Here is a 16,772-nt window from a genome sequence, read left to right as displayed (position 1 = left end):
TGGAGATATTAATTTGATGAATAAATCGATACCACACTGTATAACACACATTCGCAGAACTTCAGCACACTAGCAAGAAGCAGCAGCAGCCGCACTCGAACTCTCGATATTCCCGGATACACAACCGCGGCGAAATCTCCCTTCGAAAATCCGCACCACTGAAGAAAAACGGACTGTCTTCCAGTAGTGAATAAATCTGTCCACACACTAGACTAATCTTCCGCCAGGACAGGCCAGCAGGCGCCACGTACCGAATGGCACGCTGTAACGAAGCAAACTGAGCTGCCGATCGGACGCACGAGCGACGAAGAAAACTTCTACCCGGCCCGGCGCAGTCAAATGAACAGCGACACCCGAAGCCGAACAGCGATGAACCCCCCTTTCGGGCCACGAACGACAGAAAGAGAAACAACGAAAACATTGCCCTATCGTTGAATGAATCGACCCATTCAAAATTCACTCCCCCACAAGAGCAAAAGAGACGAATATGGGAAGTTTTGAAGTTTACTTCATTCAAATGAACGACACCAACCTCCCCTACCAACATTCATTCGCTCCAAAACGTTCATTATCCGACAGGTTGTTCGTTCACTTGATTCGGGCCACCGATTCGTACGATAAGGGCGCTTCGAATTTCATTCTGGGATTTCACTTTAGTCATTCGGTCCGATCACCAATTGTGTCGTCGTCGTGTGGCTAAAGGATGAATGCAGAAATGCACAGGTACATAATTATAATAACTCTCGTAAAGTTAAGCTTCGTCGAAACGTAGTCGTCGTAATCCACTTATTCCTTTGTTTAACTGCCTGTGTCTGTCTTTCTTGGTCGGTTGGTGCATATTCGGGATTAATTCAAATTATTTTTGAAGTTCATTTGCTATTGAGAGCTGGAAAATTTGGTGAGTTGGACTTTTGATTTATTTCGTCTGCACCTGTTATTAATGAAAGAAAATCAACAGATCAACAATCCGCAACAGAAATTTACTCAGATGAAACATATTTCAAATTAATTTATAGAATCAATCGGAATACTTCTTCAGATGCCAGTGTTTGTTCTTGGGATTTGCATTTCGCAACCGATGTTAATCGATAGGTGAGAGATTCTATGAGTTGCAGTGGAAAACTATTGCATATTACTCATCCACGGTGAGCAAAGTTTGTTTCGTGTTCTTATCTCGATTCTTATCTGGATTCATTTGTTGGGAGCTTACAGATTACCTTTCAAATTACTGTAACGATCGATTTGGTGGATTTTGCAATCGATTAACAGCAGGGAATTGTTTCAAGAATCAATAGATTTGTAAAAACCTAACGTTAAAAGCTAAAAAAAGAGTAATATCGGAGTAAACAGATTGACCCCTTTGTGAGACTTTCGAGTTAAGTGGGTCCAATGTCATGGTTCAAACAACAAAATTTTTATAAGATCTGCTACGTACTGAACGCCTGTAGGCATGCCGCTTCCATGGGTGAGATAACTCAACTGTATTCTAGGAGTGCCGCATCCTACGAGGGATGCTGTGGGGATTCCATCCGTCCATCAGGATTCCTGTCAAGTGTTGCTTTGTCGGTCTCATTCCCGTTTCGACCCAGCGTAATCCATCTTCACTTACATTTCCGAATCTAAATATCTATTGCCTTTCGAAGACAGTGCGGATGGAGTTTCCCGTTTGAGATCCAGTTGCTAGGAATACTAGAGCCAATGGTATTCTGCAGGCATCGAGGCTATGTCTTAAGAGTTTGGATCTAGAATTGTTAGAGGATAGGTCAGGCGAAGATAAGTCATTAGGAGAGGTTTGTGTGTTAAGTCCGACAAGAGGTCAGATTTCAAGTCGTTAGAGGAGAAACCATGCCTAGAGTCGTGAGGAGGAGAGATTATTCTCATTTATATGATATTACGTCTCACGACATAACCTAATGAACAGTATTCCTTTACAAATGGGTAATATGCCCCATCTACAAGAAGGGCGACAAATTGGACTGTGAGAGCTACCGAGCGATCACTGTCCTCAATGCCGCCTACAAAGTGTTGTCCCGAATCCTACTCCGCTGCCTAACGCCACAAGCAAACAGATTCGTGGGAAGTCATCAGACCGGCTTTATGGAGGGACGGTCTACGACGGACCAGATATTCACATTACGGCAAATCCTCCAAAAATGTCGTGAACACCAAGTCCCTAAGCACCATCTATTCATCGACTTCAAAGCCGCATACGACACGATCGACCGTGACGAGCTATGGAAACTCATGGACGAGAACGGCTTTTCTGGGAAGCTGATCAGACTGATCAAGGCGACGATGGATGGAACGCAGTGCTGCGTGCGGATTTCGGGTGAATTGTCGAGTTCATTCGATTCGCGTAGGGGGCTGGACAAGGTGATGGTCTATCCTGCGTGATGTTCAACGTGGCGCTAGAAGGTGTTATTCGACGAGTGGTGGGCGAAATGCGGGGCACGATTTTCAACAGATCCAGTCAACTTATCTGCTTTGCCGATGACATTGATATAGTCGGCTGATCATCTGCGTTGGTGGAGGAGATCTACCGCAAACTGAAACGCGAAGCAGGAAGGATTGGGTTGATGATTAGTTTTTCACAGAAAGAATCATGTCTAGGAGCATTTCTAGACATAGAAGGAGCATTTGATAATGTCTCGTTTACATCAATAATGGATGCGGCACTACTTCATGGAGTGCCTAGTGTTATAACTAACTGGATTAGCGCAATGTTAAGTAACAGGAATCTTCATTCGTCTTTAAGACAGGCTTCAATAACAAAAGTTAGCACACGTGGTTGCCCACAGGGAGGTGTACTATCACCCCTTTTGTGGAACTTAGTTGCAGACGGCTTGTTGAGAAAACTCAATGACCGTGGAATACCAACCTATGGATTCGCAGATGATTATCTTCTGCTGGTAAGAGGTTTGTGCATAAGCACGTTATTTGATATAATGCAACAAGCTCTGCGCTCTGTTGAACGATGGTGTTCTCATGTAGAACTGTCAGTTAATCCTCTAAAAACTAATATTGTATTATTTACTAAAAAACGTATCACCCGCGGGGTGCGCCCTCTGCTGTTTTATGGTTCCGAAATCACCGTGTCTGATCAAGTTAAATATTTGGGTGTCATTCTTGACTCCAAATTAAACTTGTCAGATCACATCGAATTCAGAATCAAAAAAGCATGCATGGCCTTCGGACAATGCCGACGTGCAATCGGGAAAAACTGGGGACTCAAACCCAAACATATTCACTGGATTTACTCCACAATAGTAAGACCAATTCTGGCCTATGGGTGTCTAGTGTGGTGGCAGAAAGGAGAAGTTGCAACAGTTCGGACTAAACTAAATCACCTTCAAAGAATGTGTCTCTTAGGGATGTCCGGATCGTTCACAACAACTCCTACTGCAGCACTAGAAGCTCTGTTTTCTATCAAACCTCTACACTTGTTCCTAAAACAGGAAGCCTTCTCATGTGCTTTTCGTCTACAGGCAGTTGGTCTCTGGCTGTCAGGAAATATCGAAAGATCATCGAGTCATACAAATGTGTGGCCTGAATTAGTTAGATTAAACAAGTTTAATCTAGCGCCAAACGATTTAACACTCTCGAGTAGTTTTCCCTACATGGGGTTTAAAGTCAAATTTCCTTCTCCTCAAGAATGGTTATCAGGTTTCGTAGAGGACCAAATGTTCTCTCATATTGTATTCTATACTGACGGTTCATTATCAAACGGCCGTGCAGGTGCAGGAATTTACTGTCCCGAGTTGAACATAGAATATGCTCAACCTCTAGGAAAATATTGTACAGTCTTTCAGGCTGAGCTATATGCTATTATGTATGGAGTGCAAATTGCACTTCAAAAGAAAATTATGTTCAGAACAATTTATTTCTGTTCAGATAGCCAAGCAGCTATCAAATCACTCAGTGCATCCAGTTCTAGATCAAAACTGGTTATCGCATGCCGGAAAGCAATCGAAGAACTTGCTGAAGGCAATGGATTAAACCTTCTATGGGTACCCGGACATAAGGGAATTTTTGGAAACGAATGCGCCGACGAACTCGCTAGAGCTGGGTCAGAAAAGGAATTTTACGGACCAGAGCCGGCTGTCCCAATAGCACCATGTTGGTTCAGAAACCAAATTCAAACTTGGTCCTCTAACCAGCATGAACGATACTGGGAAGAGTTGGACACTTGTCGTCAAACTAAATTATTTTTAGAAAAACCATCTCCAATCATATCAAGTTACTTATTAACTTTAAATAAATCTCATTGCAGCATCTTGATCAGAGCACTCTCCGGTCATTGTAAACTAAACTATCACATGCACAACATTCAGCGTGCTGAATCTTCAGTATGTGGTAGTTGTGAATTAGATGTGGAAGATCCCTTCCATCTTATATGTAACTGTCCCTCATTTGCCAGACTACGTTTTCGTACTCTGGGATCTTACGCTTTAAGCGAATCTGAGTTTAAGAAATTAAACTTAAAAAACATTCTATCATTCCTTACCGAATGTAGAAAAGAGCTTTAATGCTAATAATCCCTAGTGGAAAGGCTTTATGCCATCTTAAATAGATTGAATTTATTTCTTCCTTTAATAGGTTTTTCAGGTTTCTCAGGTAAATGATGAAATCTTGGATAAAAAAAGGCTAGGCACAATTTTCCCGTATGTTTGGATAACGTGCCGCTATTAAGCCTACCCCCATTCTGATACCTGATACCTGATACCATCTATTCATCGACTTCAAAGCCGCATACGACACGATCGACCGTGACGAGCTATGGAAACTCATGGACGAGAACGGCTTTTCCGGGAAGCTGATCAGACTGATCAAGGCGACGATGGATGGAACGCAGTGCTGCGTGCGGATTTCGGGTGAATTGTCGAGTTCATTCGATTCGCGTAGGGGGCTGGACAAGGTGATGGTCTATCCTGCGTGATGTTCAACGTGGCGCTAGAAGGTGTTATTCGACGAGCGGTGGGCGAAATGCGGGGCACGATTTTCAACAGATCCAGTCAACTTATCTGCTTTGCCGATGACATTGATATAGTCGGCTGATCATCTGCGTTGGTGGAGGAGATCTACCGCAAACTGAAACGCGAAGCAGGAAGGATTGGGTTGATGATTAACACGTCCAAGACGAAGTACATGCCGGCCTGCGGATTCGAGACCGACCGAACCCGCTTGTCCAGTAATAACAAGGTCACGATCGCCGGCGACGAGCTGGAGATAGTCGAAGACTTTGTCTATCTCGGCTCACTGGTGACCGCAGACAATGAAACCAGCCGTGAGATCCGGAGGCGAATAATCAGCGGAAGTCGTGCCTACTATGGACTCCACAAGCAACTGCGGCCGAGAAGACTTAGCCCTCGCACGAAGTGTAACCTGTATATGACGCTCATTAGACCGTTTGTTCTCTACGGGCACGAGACATGGATATTGCTCGAGGAGGACCTGCGTACACTCGGGGTATTCGAGCGACGAGTGTTAAGAACCATCTTTGGCGGCGTACAGGAGAACGGAGTGTGGAGGCGAAGGATGAATTACGAGCTCGCGTGACTCTACGGCGAACCCTGTATCCAGAAGGTGGTGAAGGCTGGCCGGATACGCTGGGCGGGACATGTTGCGAGAATGCCGGACGATTGTCCTGCAAAACAGGTGTTCGCTACGAATCCGGTAGGAACAAGGTGAGCGGGGGCGCAACGAGCGAGGTGGTTAGACCAAGTGGAGCGTGATCTGGCGAATGTGGGGTGCCCGAGAAATTGGAGTATGGTTGCCATGGACCGAGTGAATTTTAGGAATTATGTTCGTCAAGTTATGTCGTGAGACGGAATACTATGTTAATAAATAAATAATCCTTTACAAATTTCATTTAAAAAAACCGACACGCTTCCGGTTCTTAGCGGGTGGCTTAAGCGCCACTGAGTTCCTTTTGATTGCCTATTTTAAGAAAGAAGCGGAAGGGACTCTAAAACGTGATTCGTTTTAGCCGCATCGAAGTCGAAAAGTACCCAGAGAAAAATCGTGGAAGTGGGAGTTACCTGGTCGCTGCGAAGCAAGGGGTTCGGAACGTTGGACGAGACCCAACCCTCTACTTGGACTGGAAAAGAAGGTTTCTGATTGGATTCGCGGCCTATTTCCGCAGTAAAGGAAGTGTTCGATTCACAATGTGCATCGAAAACTTATTCGCACCAAAAGTTCAACCATCTGCGTGTGATGATGAGACACCCTATTGAACCATCATCAACGATCATCAACTCGACCGAGTTTGCAGCGGAACAATAAACGCCGGCCGGCGTGCCGGTGAGATTGGTGGCTTCACACAATAGAGCCATCGAAAAAGTGATCGATTGTGTGCTGTATGGTTTCATCACACGCGCTGGGGGAAAAAACTACTAGCCAACAGTCTTCGTTCGTTCGCAGCCGTCGATGCACATTGATTCGCACGCAAATTCCAATTCGACTTGGAACTTACTATTTTAATATAAGTGCAATTTTTATGTTAAGTTCAAATCGCTAATTTTAAGAAAAATATACTTTAAGTCCCAAATTAAACTTCAATAAAGAGTTTCTGTTAAGTTAATTGGGCTTTCGTTAGTTTATCGGTGGAAAAATAAATCGTGTATAAAGTGTGAAAACGGACTTGTTATTTCGTTCAGCGAAATAAGTTTAACGATCACAAATATATCTCAAGTGGTTCCGGATTTTGTCCACTGCCCTCCCGGGGCTTCGACATGGTCCTTCGAACCGGATAGACGTCGATAGGAATCCGTCTGACCGGAAAACACGTTTTGGATCCGGAATCTATCTGTAAAATGGCTGCTGCGCCATTTTGGAACCACGAACTGCTTGCTGATTTTAATATATCCAAGGCATATTTTATGCCTCACATAGGTGAGTGCGGTTCCAAATACTTACCGTTCCGTTATTTTTCTACCGGATCTTAATTTTTTTGCATGAATCCCGGATTTTACGTGACCTGCGAGCGAACTATCAACGCTCGAGATTGAACATCTTCCGAGTGATATTTCCGCGCCGAGGTGGAAGATCAATTCAAGGCAATTTCTTCAACCTGGCCAATCCAAAGCGATACTACAACCAAAATTGAATATCTTTCGAGTGTCATTTGCGCGCCGAGGTGGCAGATCAATTCCTGTGAATTTCTCCAACCTGGCCTATCGAAAGCTTACCTAGTGCTGCTACCACGTGGTCCAACCAATTGGAAGTTACAAAACGGACATTTTGAAGACGATTTGGTGCATTTTCGAGCTCATTATCCAGAGTCAACAATTCCTCCTGGATACTTACGGCCCTTTCTTGGTGCAGAGGCAATAATTATACAAGGCATATTTCAAGCCTTGCCCAGGTAATTAGGGTTCCATTTCCTTTAAGCCGATTTGCGCGGTCTACGCGGTCTTTTGATTTTAGATCCACACCGTGAACGAGATGTCGGCCGCCGAAAGGAAATTGCGGGGTCTAAAAAACCGCAAACGCAGCATCACGACTTCCTTCGCTGGGATTGTTAACTTCGTCAACGAGTTTCAACAAGAACGCGATGCAGTCGAGGTTCCAGTCAGGCTGGAAAATCTTGTTGAACTTTGGAAGGAGTTCAATGCCGTTCAGCAGGAGCTCGAGATAATGGAGGATTCTGGAGACGACAAAACATTGCAGGAGTATCTCAAGGAGCGCACGGATTTTGAGAGGAACTACTACCGGATCAAAGGTACTCTGCTTTTGTATGCTAAGCCGTCCCCTGAATTACATGACACTACTCGTCGTTCTGCGGAACCCTCCCACCAAATGAACATTAAACTACCCGATGTGAAAATCCCAATTTTCAATGGCAATTTTGATAATTGGCTAAATTTTCACGATTTATTCGTTTCGCTCATTCATTCATCAACGAGCCTATCAACAATTCAAAAATTTTACTATTTGCGCTCTTCTTTAGCTGGCGAAGCGCTCAAAATTATACAAACTATCCCTATTAGCAATGATCAATACCAAGTTGCATGGAAAATGTTAGTGGATCATTTTCAAAACCCCAGAAGGCTCAAACGCACTTATGTACAATCGCTATTTGAATTCCCTTGCCTGAAACGTGAGTCTCCAGCAGAATTACACACACTTATTGAGGGTTTCGAGGCAAATGTAAAAATATTGAAACAGTTGGGCGAGGCAACTGAACATTGGGATGCCTTACTTATCCATCTACTTAGCGTTCGGCTAGATCCGATTACTAGAAGGGATTGGGAAGAATATGCGGAAAATGAAAACATTGATCAATTCCCTAAGCTTGTCGAGTTTCTCCAACGTAGGGTAAACGTCCTGCAAACAGTTTCCACTAAGCCTTCTACGTCGCAACAACCTAGTTTCCCAGCCAAGAAGCCAGCTTTTCCACGAGTTAGCAATTATGGTAGTGTACAGAATAGTGGATTTCAACGCAATTGTTTCGTCTGCTCTGGTCAGCACAACATTTATCAATGTGCTTCATTCAACAATATGTCCGTCGATGAAAGGGAAAATGTTGTCCGCCGTAATCAATTATGTCGAAATTGTTTGCGCCGTGGGCACTTAGCCAAAACTTGTTCCTCTGAGTCTAGTTGTCGCAATTGTAATAGTCGTCACCATACCAAACTCTGTTCGCCTCAAAGGTTCGAAAATAAACCAGCTCAAAACATTAGATCAAACAAACCTAGTCCACCCATTCCGAAACCTGATAACCCAGCATCTGAAACTTCCGCTGCCCATTCTGGAGTCACTAGCTGCAGTTCACAAGGTTCAACCTCTCGTAAAGTCCTTCTTGCTACTGCGGTCATTTTAATGGTTGATGATACCGGAAACGAATACCCCGTCCGTGCATTATTGGATTCTGGAAGCGAGTGTTGCTTCATAGCCGAGCGTGTTAGTCAGCGTATGAAGGTGCAGCGGAATAGAGTGGATGTTCCTATTGCAGGCATAGGACAGTCGTCAACAAGTGTTCGTTCAAAACTCCGCTCGACGTTCAAGTCGCGGATTTCAAGCTTCAAGGCCACCGTTGATCTATTCGTTTTGCCGAAGGTTACCGTAGACTTGCCGACTATTTCCATAGACGCTTCCACATGGGAAATACCTACAGGAATTCAACTTGCCGACCCTGCCTTTTATGAATCAGCTAAAATCGATGTGGTGCTTGGTGCAGATGTCTTCTTTGACCTCTTCTACGTTCCTGGACGAATTTCTATGGGTGATTCTATGCCACACTTGGTTAACTCTGTATTCGGATGGATTATCTCGGGAAAAGTTCCTGAAAGGAAGGTTAACGCTCCTCTAATTTGCAATGTAGCAACTACAGCTGATTTACATCGAGATATGGAAAGATTTTGGCTCCTCGAAACTGATGATTCTCCTGCTTATTCGCCCGATGAAATGTTATGCGAAAAATTATTCGTCGAATCGGTTTCACGTTCACCCAGCGGTCGCTACATGGTTCGCTTACCTATGAAGCAAGACGTTTTGAAAAATTTATGCGATAATCGGAGAACTGCTTTGCATCGATTTCGTCTTCTAGAAGGTCGCCTCAAACGAAGTCCTCAACTAGCAATTCAGTATCGTGAATTCATGGACGATTATATCAACCTGGGGCACATGAAACAAATAGATGATTCCTCAATCGATCACCAACCGTCTTTCTTTCTTCCTCACCACCCAGTGGTTCGAGAACAAAGTAGCACAACAAAACTAAGAGTCGTATTCGACGCCTCTTGTAAGAGCTCATCAGGTATTTCTTTGAACGATGCTATGCTGGTCGGTCCAACCATTCAGGATGACCTTAGGTCAATTATTTTGCGATCTCGAATTCATCCCATTTTGATTGTTGCCGATGTTGCCAAAATGTTCCGGCAAATTGAAATCCATCCAAACGACACACCTCTTCAGAGAATTTTCTGGCGGTCAGATCCCGAACAAGAAGTTCAAATCTTCGAATTAAAAACCGTAACATACGGTACTGCTGCAGCACCTTTTCTCGCTACTCGAGTTTTGCAGCAGATGGCTCACGACGAGAGTAAAAATTATCCAATCGCGTCCAAGGCGACTTGTCGAGACATTTATATGGACGATCTCATTTCTGGTACAAAAACAGTCAACGAAGCAATCGAGCTTATTACGCAGTTAGAAGGCATGTTTTCCTCAGCAGGCATGGAGCTACGCAAGTATGCAAGCAATTACCAGGAAGTCCTGGAACAGCTACCTGAATCAAAAAGAGCTCTCCAGTCGACAGTAGATTTTGATAAGGATCAAACAATAAAAACGTTAGGCCTGCACTGGGAAACCAACACCGACCGTTTGAAATATGTCATTCTCGATTCACAAACTGAAATCACCTCAACGATTACAAAAAGAACAACACTTTCTTGTATCGCGAAACTATTCGACCCTCTAGGGTTATTAGGCCCCGTGGTGGTAACGGCCAAGTTTTTTATGCAAGCTCTCTGGAGTTTGAAAGAGGACGACAAACTTTGGGACTGGGATCGTGAACTCCCAGAAGATATGCAGATTTACTGGAAATCATTTGTCGCTGAGCTTCCGCTTCTGAATCAGCTTAGAATCGATCGGTTCGTTATGCTTCCGAACACTGTCGACTTCGAATTACACTTTTTCTCCGATGCGTCGGAAAATGGATACGGTTCCTGCGTTTACGTTCGGTCAACCAACTCAAAGGGCGAAATCAAAACAGCACTACTTACATCGTCTTCCAAGGTGGCACCTTTGAAGAAGCAGAGCATCGCACGTCTAGAGCTTTGTGGAGCACTCTCGTCGGCTAAGTTGTACAGCAAGGTTTCGAAGTCACTCAGGGTTCCAGCAAAGGCATTTTTCTGGGTGGACTCTACAACGGTTTTGAGCTGGTTGGCAGCAACACCTTCGTCATGGTCGACCTTTGTAGGGAACAGGGTTTCGAAAATACAAACAGCGACAGAGAAATGCGACTGGAACTTCATAGCTGGAGTTGAAAACCCGGCGGACATAATATCCAGAGGACTACCCGCAAACAAACTACTCGACAGCAGACTATGGTGGGAGGGTCCGCATTGGCTCGCTCAGGAGAGGAGTTTCTGGCCAGTGAATGCTGCACAATTTGAGCTTACGGAAGAGGCTGCTCATGAGCGCAAAAGAAGCGCGTTAACGTCAGCTGCACTTGCACCTACATTTGTGGACACGTACATCGCCAATTTCTCCAACTATCAGCACATGTTGAGAATGACTGCTTATTGGAGGAGGTATTTCACCAATCGTCGTTTGCCGAAGTCTGAAAGGGTCGTATCTCAACCACTTACAACAGAAGAAATCCTTGGAGCTGAGAATGTTTTGATTCAGCTTGTTCAGCGAAATAGTTTTCCCGAAGAATGGAAGGATTTGGAAAATCAACGACCAGTTTCGAACAAATCTCAACTTCGTTGGTTCAACCCAATTTTTGCCACAGATAAGGTTCTTAGAATTGGCGGTAGGTTGGGAAAGTCGGCTCAATCGTACGCATCGCAACACCAAATAATATTGCCAAAATCTCACGCTTTCGTCACACTTCTGGTACGATCTTATCATGAACGTTTATTGCACGCCGCAACCCAATTACTCACTAACACACTTCGTTTACGTTTCTGGATTCTCGGTGGTCGAACCACACCAAGGCTCATAGTTCACTCCTGCGTAGTTTGTTTTCGAGCCAAGCCGAAAGCCATACAGCAGCTTATGGCTGATTTGCCATCGCCACGCGTAAAACCATCAAGACCATTTTCTATCACCGGTGTAGATTTCTGGGGACCAATTTACCTAAAACCTCGTCACCGTCGTGATGCACCTATTAAGGCTTATGTGTGCGTTTTTGTGTGCTTTAGCACCAAGGCCGTCCACCTAGAGATTGTAACGAACCTTAGCACAGCAAAATTTCTCCAAGCTCTCCGTCGATTTGTTGGACGTCGAGGCTTGTGCTCTGATATTTTCTCCGATAATGGGACGAATTTCACTGGAGCTAATAATGAAATTCGTCGCCTTCTGAAAACTAAAGACTTTCAACATTCTGTTACCCGCGAATGCTCCGACAACGGAATTCGCTGGCATTTCAACCCGCCCAAAGCTTCGCACTTTGGCGGACTCTGGGAGGCTGCCATTGCTTCAGCCCAGAAACATTTTGTTCGAGTTGTGGGGGACCGAAAATTAGAATTTGACGACATGGAGACCCTGTTAGTTCAGATTGAGTGTTGCCTGAACTCGCGTCCGCTCACCGAACTCACAAACGATCCTACGGATTTACGGCCGTTAACGCCCGGCCATTTTTTGATAGGCGAGGAACTGAAATCTGTTCCCGATGAAAATTGCCAAAACATTCCATACAACCGGCTTCCACAATGGCAGCAAATCCAGAAAATGCAGCAGGAGATATGGAGTCGCTGGAATCTGGAGTATCTACACACGCTCCAATCTCGTACCAAATGGTTCAAACCTCCCGTGGAGCTGAAAAAGGACCAGCTCGTTGTCCTTATCGACGAAAATCAACCGCCGATGCGCTGGGCAATGGCACGAATCGTCGATTTACACCCTGGTTCCGATGGAGTAGTTCGAGTCGTATCACTACAGACACCCACCGGAAAAACAACCCGTTCAACATCGAAAATATGTGTTCTTCCTATTACATCGGCATCTGAAGAGCAAATTGCATCGAAAATTTCCGAATCACAGTAAGGACTGTGACTTCAACGGTTTCCAACGAGGATCAACCACATCAGCATCGGATTTCCGCATGGGCGGATCAATCTACGTAGCAGCTTATTTAAAATACAAGGCCCACAAACTGTAGGGTCCAGGTGAGGACCTTTCCAATCAATTTACCTTTTTGAAACCCTCTACCGGGTCTTATATATTCTTTTCATATCGACGAAAACCGCCGGAGATGACATCGAGACGACAACTGGGTTCAACGCTTCGCTGGTACCATCATCGTCAACGTAGTCAACTCTCCCGGGGACAGCATCATCCAACAACTACTTATGGTCAACGATTCAATGTTCCAGAAATAGTTATTTCTGCGAGGGGCAGGATGTTCGATTCACAATGTGCATCGAAAACTTATTCGCACCAAAAGTTCAACCATCTGCGTGTGATGATGAGACACCCTATTGAACCATCATCAACGATCATCAACTCGACCGAGTTTGCAGCGGAACAATAAACGCCGGCCGGCGTGCCGGTGAGATTGGTGGCTTCACACAATAGAGCCATCGAAAAAGTGATCGATTGTGTGCTGTATGGTTTCATCACACGCGCTGGGGGAAAAAACTACTAGCCAACAGTCTTCGTTCGTTCGCAGCCGTCGATGCACATTGATTCGCACGCAAATTCCAATTCGACTTGGAACTTACTATTTTAATATAAGTGCAATTTTTATGTTAAGTTCAAATCGCTAATTTTAAGAAAAATATACTTTAAGTCCCAAATTAAACTTTAATAAAGAGTTTCTGTTAAGTTAATTGGGCTTTCGTTAGTTTATCGGTGGAAAAATAAATCGTGTATAAAGTGTGAAAACGGACTTGTTATTTCGTTCAGCGAAATAAGTTTAACGATCACAAATATATCTCAAGTGGTTCCGGATTTTGTCCACTGCCCTCCCGGGGCTTCGACAGGAAGCGACAAATAAATCAATCGCGAACAACGAACAAAGTGTGACCCCCTTTCCGTTTTCCCCAATCTTCTCATCAACACAAATGTAGTCATTAAATTATTACAATCATGTTTTTATTGCATTTTATTCTGTATGTTGTGTGAATTTTACGTTGCCGTTTCACCACCCACAAGATGGGAAAATCCTAATTAACGTGAAAAAATTAATACCGAATCGGACCTGATCAGTCCAGCAGGAACCAAGCGTCTCCACCAAACGCACTGCCATAAAATATTCGAGGAGGGAAAAAAGTAGTCAGGCAATTTTTTTCTGTCGAAATCGCAAAAAATAGTTTAAAATTATACATTTTTCAAACTTCAATAACTTGCTTGTGAGCTGTTTGGCGCACCTCATTTTTCGAGAAGTGACAGTTGTGATTATGATCTAAATGCATGTAAAAAATGTCGGCGGGTTCTCGTGGGTTCCTTGCCAAATGATTTAATAAAGTCGGTTAAATTTCAATACAAATTCACTTATTGAAAGGTCTTTTTCAAAGAAAACATCCGCATTTCTCGTAAAAAATTCTTATTTTCATCGTTCAGTTATTGGAGTCTATTACTTGTTGAATCGATGCTTGAATAAATTATTCAGCACAATTTTCGCACTTTAATTAAGCATTACAATGGACTAAAGTAATAATATAACGACAAAAATCAGACTTTCCTACGAGAAATGCGGATGTTTTCTTTGAAAAAGGTCTTAACATATGTGAATTTGTATTGAAAATTGACCAACTTTATTAAATCATTTGGCAAGAAACTCACGAGAACCCACCGACATTTTTTACATGCATTTAGATCATAATCACAACTGTCACTTCTCGAAAAATGAGGTGCGCCAAACTGCTCGCAAGCAAGTTATTACAGTTTGATAAATGTATAATTTTAACCTATTTTTTGCGATTTCGACTGAAACAATCTGTAAAACGAATAAGTTTTCCACTAGAATATCTCATTTGAGACTATTCCAATCGAATACTGTGGAAATTTGAGGTATTATCACAGAGAACAGATATACAAGCTCGAATAAAAAATCTTCAAAAAAGTGTGTAAAATTTCAAATGCTGACATCCAAAAAATACGTTGAAAATTGACTTGAAACAGTGCCATCTATTGCGCCGTTCAAAAGTTACAAATCAAATCTTCAAGTGCACAGTTTTCGGAAAGGGGTAATCGTTTATGAACTCATTAACAATTAAACTAATGCCACTCTAAAATAGACGGGTTTAATTTATAACTAGATAAATGCAATAAGAGTTACTTTTGACTGGACAATGCTTTTTTTGTTTCAAAAGGTTTTTACTTATTGGCTTTTTTCGGTGAGTGAAATAACTTTTTTTTAATTTACGTAACATTTCGGATTACTTTTCTTCACCCATCATCAGATGTCCCACCGAGTAATCCGAAACGTAACGTAAATTTAAATATAAAGAAAGTTGTTTCTCTCACCGAAAAATGTCAATAAGTATAAACCGTTAGAAAGTAGAAAGTACCGTTGATAAACTTTTAATCATTCCTTAATGTTTGCACTTCTGAGGCAGTCGAAATAACTAACAGTTTTACAATAAGTTTTTGCACTTCTTGAATGGTTATAATAAGGAACATTCTTGACGTTAAATCTTTCCCATCAGAACTGATACTAGATATCTAAAAGCGGGTTACCTTCAAGTATCATTTGTGCATCCCATTGTCCAAAATTTAGCACTTCTAGCTTGAAAGGAATATCGATTAACTTTTAAGATGTTTTTCCATTATGCAGCCGGACGAAAGTGTTACGAAACTTTAACAGCTATTTTTTTTTGAAACATGCAAAACAGTTTATACGACCTGCTCGAAACTGACCAAAATATTGTTTTTTTTTTCTCAGTTTGGTTTTGACAGTTCTCTTTGGTGTGTTTGGAGACATCTGGTGGCCCAGCCAAAAAACAAAAATTGTTTCGATACGATCGTTGGAAATTTTACAAAAGTTTCGTCGGCTAGCTTGTACGTCTGTTCTCTGTGGTATTATATAGCTAACAGTGTTCGGCATCGCTAACTGAAAAATTAGCGCCGCTAATTAAATCGCTAACTTATACAAAGTTAGCGATCGCTAATTAAATACGCTAAATGTACCAAAAAAGTTATCGCTTTAAGCTTAAGCGCTAATCGCTAATCGCTAACTGTTTACCAACATTAAGGCCGGAACAAATATGAAATTTTTCTTTAGTCACGCACTTCCCCCTTTAGATTTTTCCAACTCCCCAAGGGGGAATTAATGAAGTTTCAAGTATTTAATTTAAAATTAGATAAATTGATTGTATTTTCATAAAATTAAATGAGCAAAACCAAAACTGTCAAAGATTTAAGGAGTTTTAACGAGTCTCTGTATTTTATAAATTAAAAAAAAAAAACAATTAAAGAAAGAGCAAAAGAACAGAATGTGGAAAAGTTATATCTCTCTTTTTTTAATTCAAATTTTGGTTAAAAATTTACTCGATTTGTCGGTTTTGTGCAAAGTAGGTAGTATGCAATTTTGTTGTAAATAATCTTTTGTGCAATTCATTTTTTTAATGTTTTGGCATTATTTTACATAATCCTCATTTAAAATCTTTAACCTGTTTTCCCCTTTTTCAAATTTGCAGGAGCATTGTCAAACGTGAACATGTATACCAATCTCTATTTGAACTTAAAACGAAGGCTACAATACGTAGGTACGTCTCGGTGGTCGAGTGGTTAGCGTGGTAAGACGGTAATCGCTGGTCCACTGATGGCATGGGTTCGATTCCCATCTCGGTACTGGGTGTTAAATGTTAATCTTAAGTTGTCCGCGTCATTTATTCAGTCTGTGAGCCTAAATCGGCTAAGACGGTGTATGTCTTTAATAGTAATTTTATCTTATTTTTATATGAACTGATCTGTAAAATCTCCAAATAACTGAAGAGCTGATGGGGTCTAGTGGATAGGCTGGCGCGAGTCTGGTAACCCAGGCGTACTGGGTTCGATTCCCGGTATCGGCAAGAAAAACTTTAGGGTTCGAATCCCATAAGTTGCCGACAGGTGAGATGCTTGGGGAGTAAGTAGAGGCCAGTCTCGAACCCACCCTT

The 16,772-nt window shown here is 42.6% G+C and overlaps 1 protein-coding gene across 1 annotated transcript; it reads left to right on the top strand.

The window, feature by feature from the left end:
* The first annotated feature begins 7,443 nt into the window (after nucleotides 1-7,443).
* Nucleotides 7,444-12,714, top strand: LOC129752583 (uncharacterized). The gene is made up of 2 exons (XM_055748357.1): nucleotides 7,444-7,733; nucleotides 8,316-12,714. The coding sequence occupies exons 1-2, from the start codon at nucleotides 7,444-7,446 to the stop codon at nucleotides 12,712-12,714; spliced, it is 4,689 nt and encodes a 1,562-aa protein (XP_055604332.1).
* The last annotated feature ends 4,058 nt before the right edge of the window (nucleotides 12,715-16,772 follow it).

This window comes from Uranotaenia lowii, chromosome 3 (assembly GCF_029784155.1).
Source record: "Uranotaenia lowii strain MFRU-FL chromosome 3, ASM2978415v1, whole genome shotgun sequence".
In the NCBI taxonomy this organism is placed as follows: domain Eukaryota; kingdom Metazoa; phylum Arthropoda; class Insecta; order Diptera; family Culicidae; genus Uranotaenia; species Uranotaenia lowii.
This window is presented reverse-complemented; position numbering and strand designations above follow the sequence as displayed.

Bases quoted from the DNA above. Each gene is read 5' to 3' on its own strand.
- LOC129752583 (XM_055748357.1), top strand. From the start codon at position 7,444: ATGTCGGCCGCCGAAAGGAAATTGCGGGGTCTAAAAAACCGCAAACGC. The intron at 7,734-8,315 runs GTATGCTAAGCC...TCTCCAACGTAG, and splicing joins ATCAAAGGTACTCTGCTTTT to GGTAAACGTCCTGCAAACAG.